This window comes from Thunnus thynnus, chromosome 2 (assembly GCF_963924715.1).
Source record: "Thunnus thynnus chromosome 2, fThuThy2.1, whole genome shotgun sequence".
NCBI classification, from domain to species: domain Eukaryota; kingdom Metazoa; phylum Chordata; class Actinopteri; order Scombriformes; family Scombridae; genus Thunnus; species Thunnus thynnus.
In genome coordinates, this window is record NC_089518.1 from 23,184,567 (window position 1) to 23,204,264 (window position 19,698).

A 19,698-nucleotide genomic window follows, 5' to 3' on the forward strand; every position below is an offset into this window, starting at 1 on the left:
GCATTTTACAAAACTGAGAGCAAGATCAGCATTAAATATTAAATCTTATCTAATAGAGTAAAAGTTAAAGCTGCTCTAATCATTTTTTTTAATTAATGGTGCATGTAATGTGAAAGGTTTTGCTTGCAGCAATGAACCCATAGAGATTAATCACCTGAGTCTGCAGCTCTCCTCAGCTGTTTTTTAGCACCATTCAGCTCATTGTTTTGGTTTTTCTGCTCGCAAGTTTACTGTTACGGTTCAGTCTCACTTCCCTTTACAAAGTTAGTGACTAGCTGCTGAATATTTAGTAGCTGAGAGACCGATATTTCACTCAAGAGTTAGTGGAGACCAAACCAGAGCTAAAAGGCAGTGAGTATTAGATTTATATTCGCCAAGCGTCCAAAATCACAACTTTGAATGAATACTAATGTTGCTTTGTGTCTGCTGGATGTGTAAATAAGCAACTGTTTGCTAACACATTCACTCTGTGAACTTTATATTATGCCAATGTTGCGTTTACAGCTTGTTTCCATTGCACTCAAGTGGTCAAAATATCAGAGAAATGCAGATTTAATGAAGATAAAATACAGTTAAAATAACTATAAAGTAAATAATAATTATAGTGCTTAAGGACACACTTTTACAACTTAAATCATTCAACTTCATCCTTGTGGAGACAAATTGATTTTTTTTTTTCATTTCATTTCTCAGCATATGCAAAGTTGCACTCAGTTGCCTGCCTATTATTGATCATTGCTTTGTCAGTTGTTTGTGACATCTGAACAAGTCTGTTGAAATATCTCACCAAATAGCCTGAACAGAACCTGCACAATATTTCACCTTAGTCTTTTCGTGGGATGAAAAAAAGCACCACTTGAAATGACATAACCTGTAGCTTGATGAGCTGGCTTATAATATCAACCAACTCTGACTTCAGGTGTCATTATTTTCATTGCATGAGTTATTAAACCCTGGGTGCTTCTGTGACACTTCAAGAGATTGTGATTGCACCTCCAGTGTCCAGCTGTGGCCTGAAAATACTTCAGAAGGCTCTTATAGCAGCAAGAAAGTGAAAGAGCTATAGAGCTGTTGATCATCAACGTTCCATATGACCTACTGCATTACCAGGCTTTAATGGAGAAACAGAAGTGGACAAGGACCCTCATTGTCCTAGCCATACATTTTATGTCATAACATCTACACACTGTAGGTGACTTTTATATCCAGAAAATCAAAAAGGTCCTTTTTGAGTAGCTGAACATTATGGATTTCAGGCTCTTAGCATTTGTTTATACAGAAAAGTGATCTAGGAGTAAAAAGGATGTAATATCTCTTACTGTCTTCACATGGAACAGTTACCTACAAATGAAGGTTAATGTTTGTGTCTTTTTTTTACAATCTGCACTACGTTGGGATTTAATTGAAAAGCCAAATATTAGTCACAACTGATCTTTTCATATCTGGGTGACAAATGAACTGAATTCACTGGTAAAGACAAAGATAGGAATCGAGAAAAAATAGCAAAAATAGCAAAGCAGAGCTCCGTAAATTGAAATCTCATGTAGCTGCTGTACTGCTCCTTTCCGCTTTCCTTTCTGCGTCTCCCCTCTTGTCCCTCCTTTTTGCTGACCTCTCTCCTGTCCTCCTGAATCCTCACCTGGCGGCTCCTTCTCCTCCTTTCTCGTACCTTTCTCTCTTCGCTCTTCCATCGGAGCGGGTAATGCAATATGTCAGCTGAATTCCCTGATCATTCATATCTCCCCAGGGGTGTGGCCCGGTGAATGCACGGGTGAAGTGAACTCACAGAATTAGAGCAGATAGAGAGGGAACGCCTTAAATCATCATCTTTATGTCCATCAGCACAGCACAACATCATGTGTATAATTGTTCTCAGTACAAAATATCAATACTCGGATTAATTGAAAAATCCTAAATCTTGACATAAATCCAGGGAACATCTGGATATTTTTTGACCAGTAAGATTCTCTATTGATCGTGGCCCTTTGCTCCTGTAAGTGTCTCCTCTTTGTAAAAACTACAGACAGTTTCTGAGCAAACTGCATCTTTTAAATAACATTCTCCTCGAGTCCTGGACAATTTGATACTTAATTATTAGGACAAAGAAAATAACTACAAAATCAGAGATGTCTGCATGTTTTGCAATTTGATGTTCAAATATTGTGATAACACAACAAACCTTCCAAACCAGTTGGTAAGAGGCCATTCAGAAATAGTCCTGAGCCTGCGGACAGTGTCGGTGCATCCAGAGCAACTCAAAGAGTGCAGAGGAACAGTGTCTCTATATATATATATATACACTCAACTTTTCACTCAGACCTGAGTTTGTTATCGAAAGAGAGGAAAAGACCAAAAAGTAACTGATAAAACAACAGCTAGTACATTCTTTCTACCATTACTCCTCATCTGTGGTCAAACACATGATCCCCTTTAAATCCACACAACTTTAACTCCACTAAATTTGGGGTATTGCCCACTACATACATAAATGGGACAGGTGAGACCTTCCTTGTCTCAGGCTTAGAGGTACTGACTCTCATCCTGCCAAACATACATAGACAAACAGCTCCAACACATACTGGAGATCAATGTTTGCTGCAATCAAAAAGACAACAGGATGCCGTTCTCATGTCAACAAACAGCATTTTCTCTCTTGATATATATAGAGATGATAAAGCTCGAATAGCAACTCATACAGGACAAAGAACACAGCAAACATGATCGTAGGCCTTTTCCAAATCCATCAAACACATACACACATGCCATCAAAGCTCAGATATCTGTGAGATGGCAAAAAAACCTCCTCTCTGTGACTTTCCTTTGCAATTTCTTTTCGTTCCTCCTTAAAAATAGCACCTTCATTCCACCACCTTAATATAGCTCTGTGTGCCTATTCTAATAATGTTCTTATAACATTTGCCATTACTTTATTAAAAATCAATTCAAGTCAGATTTCTTCTTTCAGAAAAAAAACACCTGTTCTAGCATCCTGATTCTGTGGTCATACTTTGAGAGCCAGTCATGTGGAAGTGCTGCTCTCTCCAGGTCTGAATCATCCGAAAGTGAATGAGCACTAGACACATGCTGTCATGCAGCACTTAAACTAGCCTCAGGGAATACTATATGAACATGGAATCTTAGGGGATATACTGCAAAATGTCATTTCCTGGAAAAACAAACACTTTCTCACATTGGTTACATTTTTCATCGTCTTTCACCAAACAATGTTTTATGTGTTGAGTGACACGACAGAACAGATCATTCAAAATGCATGATTTTCATAAAAGGTTAATAAGTTTGGATACACATTATGGTGTGTATTGCAGCAGAAGATAGTGAAGTGTAAAATATAAAGCTCCTGAATGATTCTATAAATAATTCAACAGGGGACAAAGCTGTCAAATTCTTGAAAAAGTAAGACCACCTTGAGGAGAGATGTCATTCAATTTTAACCCTTTCCCAGTACCACCAGATTTGTTATTTAAGGCCTGATGTGATTCATCTAGACATCGAGCCCTGTTGACATTCTCCCTTCCTTCAGAATGAGGCCTGAAAGACCTCAAAACAAAAAAACAAGTACAAATGTCACTGGCAGTCATGAAGACAGAACTACAGTCCTGACTGTGGTGAGTCTGTGCTGACAGACAGCTGTAATAGTCAGCCTGCTATGGCCTGTGGGTCCGAGAGAGAGTGAATGAAGGAGAAATACGACAGACAGTCGGCGAGACTGACAGTGAGAGAAAAGGGAAGTGATGGAAAGAGAGAAAGAGGAGGAAAAGGCAGGAAACAGGGATGGAAAAAAGTATTCTGGGTGACAGGATAACAAAGACAGATAGAGACAAGGGGAGAGAGCAGATACTGTGGAGACGGTGAAATCAACATCCAGGGATTTTCCGCCCAAAGGAGCACATTGGTATGATTGATGATGGGCGGGCTGTTGGTCTAAAGCTGAATATTTTCCTTTGTTTGTTTGCTTTGGTTCTGTCTTTATTTCTTTCTTTCCTCAACACTTATTTACACATTGTAAGACTAATAAATATAGTCACATTTTTTAAAACACAAACAATGTTTTGAGAAAAAAAACACCACCAACTTATAACCGTGTCCTTATTAGTCATGACACTCCTGCATCAAATGCATTAAGCTTTGTGTGCAAAGTCTCAAAATTACAGTTTACGTGGACAGGGTTAGTGGCTGTCATCATGCAAACAGTGTTCATGCACTAATTTGTAGCACACTGATTATAGGTAAAATACAGTTTTGAGCAGCTACTTAGTGATTAAAAGCACCAATCAGAGCGTGTTGTGCAGTAGCTTTTGTTATAGAAGCACTTTTATGAGGTATGAATATGGATGCAGTGGAGATTAATACATGATGATGATGATGATGTGTTTGCCTGAAGATGAGCATCTAATGAAGTTCATAATTTCCAGTCTTTGTCACAACAAAGTAGGTTTTTAGGACTTCACAGTCACTAAGATAGACTTTCATTTAATAACTCAGATGTGATGCGTCAAAGTTTTAAAGCAGGCTTACTGTAATAATACTGGTGTAATCAAATTAATGGACAGATGAGCACACACATTCAAGTTGAAACTTAAAAGTGCCCTAATCCAAAATATCAGTATTATTATTATTATTACATCATGTCAAATCTGGTTTTAGCTGGTGAACTTACCAGATCTCCGAACATTTGATCGTCTTGCACAAAAGCAAACGTTGGCCGTGAATATTGCAAAGAGAAGTAAGTATAAAAGACTCCTTTCTTTACATGTAGATTCCATGTCTTCTTCTGGTCGCAAGTTTCAAATGGTCAAATGTTCATTTTATCACAAATACAAACGCGTCGGTAACTGTAAATGTAAAGGCGATGAAAGTTTGCTCTAATAAAAGCGCGGTTTTATCCAAATTGTGGCGCAAACGCCATCCAAAGAGAGGCAAAAAAACTGCCCGAGAGGAAAGGGCAGCTTCGGTTTGACACTGATAAGATTACAGTCTGCAAAAGATCAGTGGGTTGGACGGACAAACAGCCGCTGTGTCCCAACAGGCACACTGACAGACGATGGAGAGTGTTGTCCCGGCAATTCACGCGTAATGCGCAACGACTAGCACAACTGACTGGTGGGCACGATCATTTTTACGCATGAATCTCGTTTTCGTGTCAAGCTCCGGTCTGCGTCTTAGACAGCAGATGAGATGGACAGCGATGTGCAGGAACGTGGGGCCCATTTAGAGCTAAGAGGATAATAAGCGTCTAATCCGCACACTGGACACAGATGGAGAGCATGTCTTGACGCAGAGCAGGGTAGTCGCTCAAGCTACAGAAAATCCATAGAAGTATACGCTGTGTGTGTGTGTGTGTGTGTGTGTGTGTGTGTGTGTATGTGTGTGTGTGTGTTTGTGTGCGTGCGTGTGCGTGTGCGTGTGTGTACGTCAATGAATCCATTAATTACAGTTTTTACGATTGGTAACATGCATGGTTCAATACTGCATCTTCAAAACTCTTCACACAGTCAACACAATTAACAGCAACAATTATGGACCAAACTGTGACGACATTAATGCTTTCACACAAAAAAGCGATCATTGACTACAGCCTTCACATTTCCATTGAAACACAAACAACCAACAAAACTCTGTGAATCTGCAATCTGCAGCCCATTTTGCAAACGTTTACATACTCACTTCAAAACTCTTCAGTTTATGTTCAAAAACTAACATGTGGTCACACCCACATTTAAATACATCTACTCAACCAATCCCCCACTAAAAAACAACAAAACTGTCCAAAAACAGCCTATTGAAACCTTTTCTGCTGCATCTAGTTCTTGTAGAATACACTGTAGTTCATTCAATAGAGAGGAACAAATCTCAGCATATACACAATATACACATTTCTTATAATATCGACAATTAAATACTAGAAATCACAAAGTGATTTACTATTTCAAAGACTGACATAAAAAGATCATGTGTTGTCTGTTGTGTTGTTTGACACGTGAGTTCTTGTGTTAGTGTCTGCTGGAAGGATTTGCTGCTGTGCCCAGCAGTGTGTTGCTAAAGTTGACTGAGTGAAGAGTTTTGAAGATGTAGACTGTAGTATTGAACCATGCATGGAACCTTAAAATAACTGTAATGTTGCCTAAAGCAACTGCTGCACTGATTAATGAGAGACCGAAATGTAGCTCAACAAAAAAGAAGGAATGTTTGAATAAGAGGAGTGGTAATATCCATTGTCTGTGAGCAAGTGTAAACTCATATGCGTGCATGCATGTGTGTGTGTGTGTGTGTGTGTGTGTGTGTGTGTGTGTGTGTGTGTGTGTGTGTGTGTGTGTGTGTGTGTGTGTGTGTATTTGCAGGAGAGCTCAATCAAATCACTTCATGGTATCAGAGGCATTTTTCTTATCAAGGAGGACCAAAGAAAGGGAGGACAGGGAGCAATATTGTAAGCACAAATACTACTAGTAGTACCAGGCACATAGTGCTATTAAGTGTTAAGTTAAGTGCTTTGATTAGATTAGGTGAAAATGCAGTTTTGTTACAAGTAAGAGTATACATGTATGTCAAGCACAAATCGATGAATGAATATGTATAATTCTGCAATTACTCAAGCCATTAATTTGTATGGAATAATTTGAAAATTGTTTTTATCTAATTCTGATGCAGCAGTTAAATCTCTCTGAGTAGAAATCTTTAGGGCCTGCAATACACATAGCTGTCGATTGTCCAGCCTCCTCCAGTTGTTTTACAAATTCTTGGTAGTCTTTTTATAATGACTCCATTTGTATTGGTAGTACTACAAATAATACCCCCCTATCCATCAAAATCCCCCTGACAGTGAGTATTTTAAAGGTAGAATGGTGCCATTAAACTGAGGCTAAGACTTGCTGAAGGTGAATATTGTGAAGACACAGCTCTCTCTTTTCCATACACCCAGCATTAACATATTACTTGTGCTCCCCTGAACATTATTACAAACCAGTGCCACTGGGTTTTACCATTGTCAGTTTAAAAAGAGGAACAGCTACCTAAACTTGAAAATGCCATCAATCTATTGAACGCTGTTACACTTCTTAAAAAAAACTAAAAACTAGGGGATGCTTGGTTTATGTTGAATTTATGGTTTAAGACTATTGAAAGAGACTGTTAAAAGAGCAAATCAAAAGAGGGATTGGAAAGGGTTAAGTCGAGGAAAATAAACCAAATATGCCTGTTCTCAGAATCCACACAGTTGTCTTACTGACGCGTCCCCTGAGGATTGCTGTTGATTGAAGTGTTGACTGCTTTTAACAAAATGTTGTTGTCCATTTTCTTTTCGGTAATGGCATTCCTCTTTGCAGTCAAAGAGCCATCTCATATCAGGTGTAGTAATAGTAGCTCTCCAAATGATGTGCCAGGATTTGTAATGTGATTTTGACACTGAAAATCCTGAAGCAGAAGGACAAAAATAGTCAAGCATAGCTGTTATTTTTGCATCAGAAGCTCCAACACCAGATGACGATTATATTACATCTGTTTTTTTACATTCATCTATGTTTTTTCAGCGTTGTCTCCTTTCAGATGAGCAGCTGTCAGTTCTAAGTTGTCAATGATCACCAAGACATTTGCAAAAAAGCAGAGTGCCAATTATCATCAAAGACCTTCAGAACAAATGCATTTTGTTCTTACTGCAATATTCAAAGTTCATTTCAGTTTCTATGACGCCCATGTCTATAATACATTATAAACATACTTATAATGTGTATAATCTGCTTATAGCACTGTATAATTATAGTTATAAGCACTCATAAATATTCATAATGCTTTACAACAATAATTATAACACATAAAGCATTACATAATGTCTTATAAGGTCAAGTATCATAATACTTCATAATTGCTGGTCACTCACTGACATTTTTTTGCAAGTGTATTATAATTCTCATAGTTGCGATACATTATAATCATTATATAATGCATTATAATCATTGTTATAATGCATTATAATGTGATTGTAAGTTACTCTAAGTGGTCATTGTTTGCTTTAAGTGAAGTAATGAAATTCCTGAGTTATATGCAGATATAATACATTACAAGCTGGTTATAAGTCACTATAAGTGGTTATTGTTTGCTTTAAGTAAATGAAAAAAATATAATTAAATCTATGCATGAACAACATAAAATGTAAAATTAATTTATTTGTTTAACGGGTCAACAGACAATGAATTGAGTACCCCGGTTCAACAATGAACAACTGTATGATGGACATTTACATTTCACGATGTGAAATGTAATGTTTTCCTAAAAAACTCACTCTAAAGACTCGATTGACTCAAACTATAGATAATACCTAAAACAGCTTCTACTTTACCTGTAGCTGTATATATTACTTTTTATGTAAATGTTTGATCACCAACAGTGACTCTTTAAAAAAACTTGGTGAGTGATAAGTGTTTATAATGCATTATAAAATTATTACAATGTATTACAATTATGAGAATTATAATAAATTATGATCCTTGCAAAAAAGAAAAAACTATCAGCGAGAGTCCAGTAATTATGAAGTGTTATGATACTTTCTTAATTTCTATTCTACTCGCTTCCATTAATCTCCACATCACATCTGCTACTTATGTTAATCACACACTCGTTGGGTCACAGGGGCTAAACGTGATCTGACTTTTCCAGTTTCTTCACCTGCTATTATCAACCTAAATATAATAAATAATAATACATTTAATTTGTACAGCACTTTTCATTCATAGTGGAACTCAAAGTGCTGCAGTATTGATAATATAGTACACACAACATAAAGAAAATAGTAATAGTAACGAGGAAAAAGTATTCCTGACTAAAAAGGTTTTTAGGCCTTTTTTAAAAAAAAAAAAAAAAAGAGTCTAGCGTCTGCGCTGCCCTCAGATGGTTAGGAAGGCTGTTCCACAAGTGTGGTGCAGCAGAGCAGAAGGCTTGACCCCCCATGGTGCAGAGCTTAGTACTGGGGGCCCGGAGGAGCAAGCTGCTGGTAGATCTGAGGGTGCGGGTGGAGGTTTGTGGTCTGATCAGTTCCTGTATGTAGGGAGGAGCATGTCCATTGATGGATTTGTACGTCAGTAGCAGGACTTTGTAGTCAACCTTGAAGGAGACAGGGAGCCAGTGCCATGAAAGCAGAATTGGTGTTACATGTTTTTGCACTCTCATCAGGATCCTGGCAGCGTTGTTCTGAATGTACTGGAGCTTCTGGATGCTCCTCCATCAGGGATCCCTGTGAGGAGCGCATTGCAGTAGTCCAGATATATTCAATATCACACAGGAACAGCCCGAGGAGGACATCTCTACAGAAAGAGAAGAACTTTATTTTATGCACTTATTATCCTACATTTTTGACAAGCTCTAAGGCATTTTTTTGTCTTTAGTTATCAAGTATTTCCAACCTTGCGTAGTCAATAACTTTGGAATAATAGAGATCAAATGTTTTCAGAACAATTTGTTTTCACCTGTTCTCACCCATTCCTGAAAACAAAAACCTCTTTTCATTCTGTGACCACAGGTTCAAGTCTTGATGTATAAGATATGATGTTGATACATTTGTATTCTCTATAATATATACTGTATGAAGTAGTATTCAGTGTTACTCTACTCAGTAGACTTGCCCAGCCTAACAGTCAGTTGGACTGTGTTGTTCTCTTATTTTACACCACACCAAGACTTAATGCCTGGATTTTAAGATGTATGGCTGGAATCTACAGGGTTACAATTAGGCACATACAACCACTAAGACACACAGGAAAATTTTGACAGTTGGGGATTCAACTTGTTCAACAGTGTTATGTTCAAATTATGTCACCTGAGGTCAGGTTTACACTTTTCTATTCTGATAAAATTCAAATTCTGGACAAACACAGAATCTGTGTTCTGTAGGTGTTTCTTGGTGAAAACATTAGTTTCACTAAGAATCAAAATCAAAACCTTAACTGACAGCACAAATCTGTATTGATTTCAGTTTGAGAATGTCTTATTGACTGACAAATAAACTGAGATGCAGACCTGTTTTTAGTGTATCCAAAAATCATAACAGGATTTTACTCACACGGTAAAACTTAAAAAGAGTATCTACTGTACAAGGGAAGTGAAATGATGTGCAGTGGTCAAGATGAGGGACACCAGATTGCATGTGAGGAGCTCACTGGTTCCATCTCCTGGACAAACACAAAATAGAGAGACTGGAGTAAAAACAGACAGAAACAGACACACTGGCAGGTGCTGCCACAGACAAAACAAAACAATGTTTTTTCACATAACATTGTCATAAAAACAACCAGTCTATTTATTCCAAAGTCACTTTAACAGTGATTGTTTGCTGAAACCAAGAGGAATTTTCTCCAAATCACTCAATGGTAGAAAAGGTATTAGCTTATCTAAAGTGTAAAAAAAATAATTTACTTTTTCATTTTAATTAAAAACAAGCAAATAAACCTGACTGGTGGTTTAGAAAATTGTTTCACTCAATGAGAAAAACAGCAGCTTGTAGTAAATGGGATTTGACATCATTTGTGTTGAACTAATTGGTTCTTTCTCACCACACACAATGCTCATTACAAGTGTCAAGATAGACTGATTTTAGTCTTACTTTGCGTCAGTGGGTTTGTCCTTTCCCACACATTTATTCCCCAACTTTTAAAATATTTATTAGTTTATTAGTTGTTTACATGTATATTATATAGCTTACGTGTTATTACTACCTTGTATATGGGAATTAATTGTAAATAAGAATTTAAAATCTTTCCAGGTACCATTTTTTACCCTCAAAGTGAAGGTGAGAGGGTACAAAGTGTTGCTTTGCAGGAAATAAGGTTTTTGCTAAGTCTGTAAGTCATTGTAGTTACACACAAGATTAAGAAAGAAAAGATCACTATCAGGTGTGAATGCCACTGATGTGCTGTTTAATGCTGTAAATGTTTAACACATGATAATAACAGTAGTAAACAGTGACCACTAGGGGCAGCATTTACATCCTGTAGCACATGTGTGAGAGGAGTCTGCACATCTGGAGATTCATTGTTTTCAATGGGTTTCTAATTTGCATAGTTTTAGCCCATTTGTCTCACTACTGAATGTACTGTTTTCCACCTTTAATTCCTCTAAAGAAATCAGACATTTAGCCTTTACACAGCCACACAGTGAGAAACAATATCAAACTTACTCACGATTACAAAACTGGGGACAAATATTGAGTAAATGGCCTTTACTTAAACATCATAAATGTTATTGACCCCAATTTTAACATTTTTTAGCCAACTCCCAGCAATTCAGTTCAGCAGACGGCCTAGCCCCTGTAGTCTGGTCAGCCCCAGCCCTGAGGCTCCACAGCACCAGGCTACATATGGTGTGGATTACTTTCTAAGCACCACTGTGGTTCACCAAGGAGGTGATTTTTACTGTGTATTCAACGATCCTTCCACCACCCAAATCTATGAGCAGTTAAAAAATCATCACCAACAGAATCTCTTACTTTTACACTTAAAAACGGAGTTAACTGCAACTCTTAATTGATTTGGTACAACAAACATGAGCATTAATGTATGTTGTTCTTTACTTGCTTTAAAAAAGTTTGTGTCCTAGACAAAGAAAAAAAATCAGGGCTAGGACCAGTTGATCTGCTAATATATGGACAGTATTTTTTTGTTATTTTCTTATTTTTTCTTATTTTAACTTTAACTTGAACTCCTTGCACTAGATGTTAAATTTTAATGAATTAAGTGAATCCAAAGCAAACTGAGCCCACTATGGTTAAAGTTGACCATGAGGGCTTAAAGGTGATCAGCTCCCCTTGACTCTGGGCCTTAACCTTAGGGATTGCTGGTCTAATTGTACATCCACCAAGAATAAATAATTCAAGACTAGAAGAGTCTACAGCCATGTTAGTGGCTATGTGAGGGTGAACTTTTGGCTAGTTTTTTAGCTAAATGCTAATGTCAACATGCTAACATTTTCACAATGACAATGCTAGCATGCTGCTGTTAAGTAGATATGTTTACCTTGTTTACCTAAATCTTAGTTTAGTGTGTTAGTATGCTCAGCTGAGGCTGATGGGAATGTCATTAAATCAAAGTATTGGACAAATTAAAATTTTGACCAGATGATAGCATTAGATGAAAAATCAAGGGATCCCCAAAGTTATTACAATTCATCCTGGAGGGAACATGAATTTGTGTTCCAGAGTTCAAGACAATCCATCCAATAGTTGTTGTTTGGACAAAAGTGGTGAACTGACCAACCAACACTGCCATGTCTAACCAATTCTCTGCCCCTCTAAGTGTGACATTCAAGGACAGGTTCACAATTTTTTAGGTCTTTCTTAAAACAACAGTCAGGTGCCCATATGAAAAGTGAAAGAGGTTTTCCTCACTGTAATCATTCCTTCTGTTCATACTGGCTATTAAAAGATCCCCTTCAAATGTGCTTTCAATGTATGTGATGGGGGACAAAATCCATTTAGTGTGTCCACACAGTCATTTTGTGCAAAAATGCATTTAAAAGTTTATCTGAAGCTTCAGCAGTCTGAGTTAGTCATATCAAGTGGATATCTGCCACATTTACAATCTTTTTAGTATCAAATTCCCTCTTTGTGTTTCCTCAGACAGTGTTTCCCTGTTGAGCTGCAGTGGGAGTAACAGAAAGGACTTTGTCACTAAAAAGATTGTAACATTGAAAGATCTCTACTTATCTACTCTATTTGGAAGACTGAAGCATCATGTTAACTTCAGATAAACTTTTAAATACATTTTTGCACAGAAGTGTTAAGGCTATGTTAATGAACCCAAGGGCAGACACCAAAGCAAGTGAGTAAATTAGAAAGATAGTTTATTGCTGGGTTGGTAGCTGTGAGACTGGAGCACGGGCTTGGACAGGGAGCTGGAACCCAGGGACTGAGAATAGGGTGTAAACTGGACCAAGCAGAGCAGAGGGAATGCTGAGGTGAGCTTGGCAGAAGCTGGGGCCAAGCAAGGCAGGAGAAATGCCAAGGGGAGCCAGGCAGAGTGGTATCCAGGGAGCAGGGAGTGTGCTGAGCCGCTCAGGAAGGCAGGCGAGGCAGGTGGACTAGAGACAGGGCCAGGGTCAGGCTGAGGTCTTCTACAGGTACAGAGAAACAAGAGTTAGGAAAATGCTGGATACTGACAGAACAGTAACAAGTTAGGCTGGAAGCATGACTGACTGTATGAACAAAGTCTACGATCTAGCAGAGTGTTGTGGTAGGAACCAGGTATATGAAGCAGAGCAGGATGATGATGACGACTGGCAGCTGGTGACCTGACTCCACACACCTGACTCCACTCCTGCAATCAAGCAAACACATACACTGAGAGGGAAAGGGAGGGGGAGAGAGACTGCCAGCTAGGGAGACATCATGTTACTGAGATGCAGATGTAATACAGAGGGAGGCTTGTGGATTTTGGCCTCCATCACTTACATTGTAAGTGCGTTATGAGGGGATTTATTAATGGTCAGTATGAACAAGAGAAATGATTATGGCAAGAAAAAACTATTTTAGTGTTCATTTGTGCACCTGACTGTTGTTTTAGGACAGACTTGAAAAATTGTGAACCTGTCCGTTAAGGCACTTCACAATGCAGGAAGCATGACTACAGCACATATATTTCCCCATTCTCCCTGTCAGTGTGAGAGTCAGGATATTCTTTTTTCTCTGCTAATTACTAAACCGGCAGCCGTATCCCCAATCAGACGTCCATTCCAGCTGTCAGCTCCTCCTTCCCGCAAGCCATTCTGGGGGCCGCAGTTTCATTTTGGCCGGTAATGATGGCTGAAATGACCCGTGCAATTAGCGCGTTACATGTCAGCCAAACTGAGCCCCAAAATGGCTGACAGATTCAATTGCAGATCAGCTCCAGATTAGCCTTCATGTCTTGCAAGAAGGGAAATGCACATCTGTTTGGTGTATTTGCTGCTTGGCAATGGTGCAGTTGCTTGAGGATGAAGTATTTCCATACAGTTAAGTGAGCAGCTCAGTGCAAAGGGAAGCTTCCTCTGAGTGATTAAACTTATGAAAACACAACCGGAAGACAACTGTTGCTCTTTATGACTTTACAGTTACAGTTTCAGATGCTCAGATGGTTTTTGCATGTTTACTGTAGTCAGGTGATTACAATCCAATGTGGCTAACATGTGTGCTGCACTGACACGAACATGATTCATCGTGAAACCCTACCCTTGAAGGGTGCATGGATGTACATGTACGTACGTACTGTAATTCACATCATCCTTGTTCATATGGATTGCTGTTCATTGAACTTTAAAGTCCATGTGGCTTTGAGGAAACAGCTCTATAACAAACAAATACTTCTCTTCTTCCTGGAAATATTGTGCTGGAAAAAAAGTTTGTGTGCACTAGAACAGTTGTACATTTAATCCACAGTTATCACTGCAAACGAACAGTGAAAATTAAGGATTTCGCTTCTTCTTAAAAAAACAATTTGACACTTTCCTTTATATAATAATGAACAGTCTGTTTACCTACAGTACCAGTCAAAACATTTGGACACACTTTCTGATTCAAGTGAATGGGAAGGTGAGTCCAAACTTTTGACTGAATGTGTACACTCAAGCATACTGTAAATGGCTACAGTGACGGTGCAGACTCTGCTTTGCTTGACTCCATGTCATAACTGGACCTCGAATCAAATAGGTTTGTATTATCATACATATACTATTTGTTGAGCTAACTCTGGACAAAAAGTCTTAAAGCTTTAAAGCTGTGTGTGTGCAGTTAGTCTGTGGAGTAGACCAAAGTGAAATAAACAACTTTTAACTACTCTTGGAAGGAGAACACTTGACACGCAGGCACATAAACTCCCCAGATCACTTTCGCTTGTCTTTGCTCTGGTTTCAATCATTAAACATACTGTAGCTCCACTCACATCTCACGTCTTGTAACTTTTATGTTCTCTTAAAAAAAAAAAAAAAATTACAGAAGAAACAGGCGGATTGGAATATCGTTTGACATTTTTGGAATTCGTCTCGTTCACTTTCTTTCATCGACGTGTGGAGCAGAGGGAGTTCGGGTGAGGCCGCAATGTGACAACAGAAGGATTTCATCTGCAGCTTCATTCACAGTTGTGAGTCTCTTATCGACACTATGGCTGTTTTACAGCCCGGGCAACCTAAGGCAGTGAGCAATTGTTTAATTTGTTTAACAGCTTCACTCATAAAACACATGTGCGGTAAGCTGATCTACAGTAAATGTTGTTTGTTGTGTGAATTCATCTTGATTTTCATGAACTGTCCTTATCAATGTATTATGTAATTTGACACAGAAGCACATTTTTCAACAAAAAATCATAAAGTCTTAACATAATATTAGAGGCAATACCACTTATTTCAACAACATTCAAGATGTCTCCTAAGTGTTTATTTGAACCTTTTAAGTACTTCATGTGTGGCCTTGGCATTACTAAAAGAAATATAACAGCATTACACTTAACTTTGTGCCAAAAGAATAATAAAATAGCATTTTCTTTACACCTCAGATGCAATACTCAACCAAGTAAAATATTCTTTTGCTAAGTGTTGGTTTAAAAAGATGTAGAACTGTAATGGATATCAGCTCAAAGCCCTTGATGTTAAATACCATCTGCTCGTCAAATGCAAAGAGGAGAGAAAACAGCGGGATTTCAAGCACACTGTGGTTCTAAGTACCAATACAACCCAGACTCGTGTTTTGACGGGCTGATTAGAAGCACGTTTCCCATCCAATATCAACCAAACATAAAAAGCAGGATGGGGGATCCGGTGTATTGTTAGTGGAAAGTGTGAAACTTCCCTCTCATTCTCGGCCATCTGAATACACAGATTACAGAGTAAGACCTCTATCCTCGCCAAGTGTAGACCTCCAGTTCAATCATGAATTTGGACCAAGTCCTTATGGTTAGTTTTCTGAATGGGTGGAGACAAGAAGAGGGCAGAGGATGGACCATCGTACGTCACCACCACTCCCCATCTCTCCGGTTAGACCTCTCGCTGCTCCTCACGGTTCAGTCAGGACTGATGGTGAGTGGGGATGGACGGGAGTCAGCGTCGCTACATTTTGCAATAGAAAGCTTGAAACTGAATGAGTGAAGGACTGTAAACTGGGAGTCATTTTTGTCCCGCACATGTCGTTGGAACTTGGGAGGGAAGACTAAGTTGCTTCGCATTTTGCGCTTTCTTGCGCCTCGGATGTTGCGCCACGCTGCACAACATTTGCCAGCTGGCATATGTGACGGATAGCGTGTTGGATAGCGTGTTGCTCACATTGTGCAGACAATAATAAGCTACATAGGTCTTCAACATCATCTAGTGTCAGGAACCTGAGCTGATGAGTGCGACCCACCTTTTTTCTTTTCAACGACTAAAAACGTCCTCACAATGCTGCTGACCGCTGTTGCCAGATGATACCTGTTGATTTTGCATCGCGCCATGTCCTTCTGTCGGACTGAGGTGGACAATGAAGTTATGGGATAGCCTGACCACTTGTTTGATACTGCTGAGCGCCGTGCACGCCAGCCCGCTGCTCCGGAGCCGACAGCAGTCCAAGAGGAGAGAGCGCATAGAGGAGAGTCCCTTGGAGCTTCCGCCGGTTCAGGTCCGCTTATCTGTTACTTCCCCGGGCATCAGCCGCGCTGAGGCGGACGCAGAGGGCTGGGAGGAGACGCTCGCTGGAGGAGAAAAATGTAAGACCTTTTGATTTTGTATGGAGTGCCGAAAGTGCCAACAACAACCACACGAAGTCATTTGCTAGGAGGCTTGCTGAACCTTGAATTCTTTTTTATTTCTGAATAAAAAAAAACAAAAACACGTGAAAGTGACCACTATGTTGGCATAATGTTTTACTTAAGGAAAATACAGCTTTAAGAATGATTTTTTTTAATTGGACTTTTTTTTCAGTGGATGCTCAAATTATTGAAATATTTTGCAGTGATGTCTCATTCTGGCCTCTAACTTTCCTACTAATTGGGCCTGCCGCCTCATTCAGAGCCAGTGGAGTTTGATGCTTTTGCTTTCTTCATACCCACATAAAACATGCTTTCAGTTTTTTACTTTACATAGAGGCGTGTGGTGCTGCAACTAACGATGACAATTTCCTGAAGCCCGAGATGGCATCTTCAAATTGCTTGTTTCCTAACAGCCTAAACCCTGATCATGCCGACAATCCTCACAATTGTTCCACAAGTTGGAACCAATTCATGTTTTGTATTTTTGCTTTAAAAAACAAGTAATCGATTATCTTAATAGTTGTTAATTAATTTTCTGTTGATCCACTAACAGAAATTCATTGTTGTAGCTCATATATCACATTTGCCTGCATAAAAGCTGCTGTATCTTAAAGGCAACTAGTCCACTCAAACATACAACTGTCTGATGTACAAATAAGTGCAGGGTCTGTTTTTAACTCAAATGATTAAGCTCACATGGAATTTCCACCATCAGGTGTGATGCTGAAAAGTGAAACAATGTGCACTGTTCAAAATGATACATCCTTGTAAGAGTGCCATCTCTCTCAATGTGTTTCAGACACCATGGTGGAGCCCCTCCCCAATGAGTTTGAAGATGTGGTGGACTTCATCAAAGTGACCATCAGCAGGATACGTCGCTCCTCCTCATCCACCAAGCCCTCATCTACCTCCTCTTCCCCAACTACCTCCCCCTCGAAATATGACTTGAGCAGCAGGAGTCGACTCAGAAGGGAAAGGAAGAAGGGGGTGACCCAGCAGAGTGGTAAAAGAGGAAGAGGAGGAGCTAGAGGAGGAGAGACAGGAAGGAAGGTTAGAGGAGGAGGCAGTGGACGAGGACAGGGCTGCGTGCTCAAACAGATCCACCTCAATGTGTCGGACCTCGGCCTGGGCTACCGCTCCGGTGAGGAAATGATATTCAGGTACTGCTCTGGACCCTGCAGGAAGTCTGAGACCAACTACGACAAAATCCTTTACAACCTCGCTCACAACAGGAGGTTTCCTCCCAAAGACACGCCGCCTCAGGCCTGCTGTCGGCCAATAGCGTTTGACGACGATCTCTCATTTCTGGATGACAACCTTGTCTACCACACCATGAGGAAGCACTCCGCCAGGAAATGTGGTTGTGTGTAAGGAGTGGGAGCCGGTGTCAGGCTTTGTGTAATTTTACATTCACTCCCACTTTGAAGTATGATGTTGAGTGTTTTTTTTCTTCTGAGTTTTTCACATTGTGAGGAAACTTTCTGGCATACTTGAGTCCATCAGTAAAGGATCCTCTTCCTCCCCTCCTTGGGTTCATCACAATATCCACGATTTCCTTTACAGTCTACACCTTATATCACTCATGTATTCAGTTTTATTTAAAATACATCCATGGATACTCATCCTAAAGGAGTTAACTCAATCAGACACAATCGATGATTCAGCAGGCTCACTGTGTCTACTGTATAGCACATATGTTACATGAAAAGGTTATACACATGAATTGTATTTATGAAATCTTGAATTTATTAACTTATTGATATTTATTTTGTTTTTATAAAGAATAAATGTTATTTATTACTGTAATGTCATATTTCGCATCATGCCAAAGGTTCAAATTAAAATGTTAGTTTATGTGTGGTTTCAATACAAAAGCAGTCAAGGACGGAGTGGTTTACATTGCAAAATTATCTCAATCCTTAAGATATCAGTCCTGGTTGATTTGGCCATTAACCATTAAACTGTGGTTAGTGGTGGTTACAGCAAGTATGGTTTAATACAACAGGTTATCTGAATTCAGGGGGCAGCAAACACACCTTTAGCAATTGCTGTATGTGTTTACAGTGCAGCCAAACAAACTTACTTTGTTTTAATAAAGAACTCTGTCAATAATTGCCCCTTTTCCATCTAGTTATAAGCAACTGCAGTGCTTTTAATGGTTTTAACAATAAAAGGTGTTGGTTATATTGCTGATGGTTTAGCGGTGTGCATCATCTAATAGCTCACTGTCACTTCTCTGTCTTGTTCCGTTACTCCCTGGAATATTTAAAAAATGATCCGCTGACTTAAAAATGCTGAAAATGACCATTGTTAGCAGTAACAGTGACAAATATATTGCGTTTTCTGTGACTGCTTCACAAAAAGCCACCATGTGTTTCACCAGTGGAACACTTTTAAAGCAGCAATAGTAGGAAACTTTCAGTATGCATTAGCAGTAATGTAATACATTTCTGATATGGATGTAGGAGAGTGGACAGTAAACAGTGAGGCTGATATCAATGAGATAAAATTTAAAAAAAAACAGTAATGCTGGATTACATGCATGAATCACTTCCTGTGAATCTCCTGTGGTGGACACGGCCACTAACAATGACAACTATTATATAGAGGGGTCATTACTAAATGTAAATACAATGAATGACTATTGCTGGAAGGAAATAGTATCAAAAACAGGGTTTGATTTAATGAAGTTTTTCTTCACAGGCATTTTTTTGAGTTACAATCCCTCCATGTTTTCCTTTAAGTTTTGGTGTCATCTGACTGCTTTGTGTCCATTTGTTTCTAAATTGACTGAGATGAGAAAAGCTTGTCTCGAAATGTTTCAGCTCAAGAATAGTAGAGGATTATTCACTGTTAATTACATGTCCCCTCACATTAATTGCTGTGTCAGTGAAATAAGATTTCCTCACTTTAAAGATTTATTTTTATACAGTAATCATATTAAATTGTCACA

General features: G+C 39.0%; 2 protein-coding genes and 1 long non-coding RNA gene across 4 annotated transcripts in view; 1 reads left to right on the forward strand and 2 right to left on the reverse strand.

Annotated features, from left to right (window-relative positions):
• LOC137197968 (pikachurin) overlaps positions 1 to 5,249 on the reverse strand; it is a 28,765-nt gene extending 23,516 nt beyond the window's left edge. For both annotated transcript variants that reach the window (XM_067611532.1, XM_067611526.1), the window contains exon 1: positions 4,679 to 5,249. In XM_067611532.1, the coding sequence (XP_067467633.1) occupies positions 4,679 to 4,784 (106 nt within the window). In that variant the 5' untranslated portion in view covers positions 4,785 to 5,249. The remainder of the gene's footprint in view (positions 1 to 4,678) is intronic.
• Positions 5,250 to 12,823: 7,574 nt separating this feature from the next.
• On the reverse strand, positions 12,824 to 16,450 carry LOC137197989 (uncharacterized). Its single transcript, XR_010931549.1, has 3 exons — positions 16,364 to 16,450; positions 13,193 to 13,313; positions 12,824 to 13,110 (listed from the first exon to the last, which is right to left on the reverse strand). It is a non-coding gene; the product is annotated as an uncharacterized lncRNA (long non-coding RNA).
• An 11-nt stretch (positions 16,451 to 16,461) lies between these two features.
• On the forward strand, positions 16,462 to 18,938 carry gdnfb (glial cell derived neurotrophic factor b). The gene is made up of 2 exons (XM_067611546.1): positions 16,462 to 16,703; positions 17,545 to 18,938. Exons 1-2 carry the CDS (start codon positions 16,478 to 16,480, stop codon positions 18,114 to 18,116), a joined length of 798 nt encoding a protein of 265 aa, XP_067467647.1. The 5' UTR covers positions 16,462 to 16,477; the 3' UTR covers positions 18,117 to 18,938.
• Positions 18,939 to 19,698: the final 760 nt, after the last annotated feature.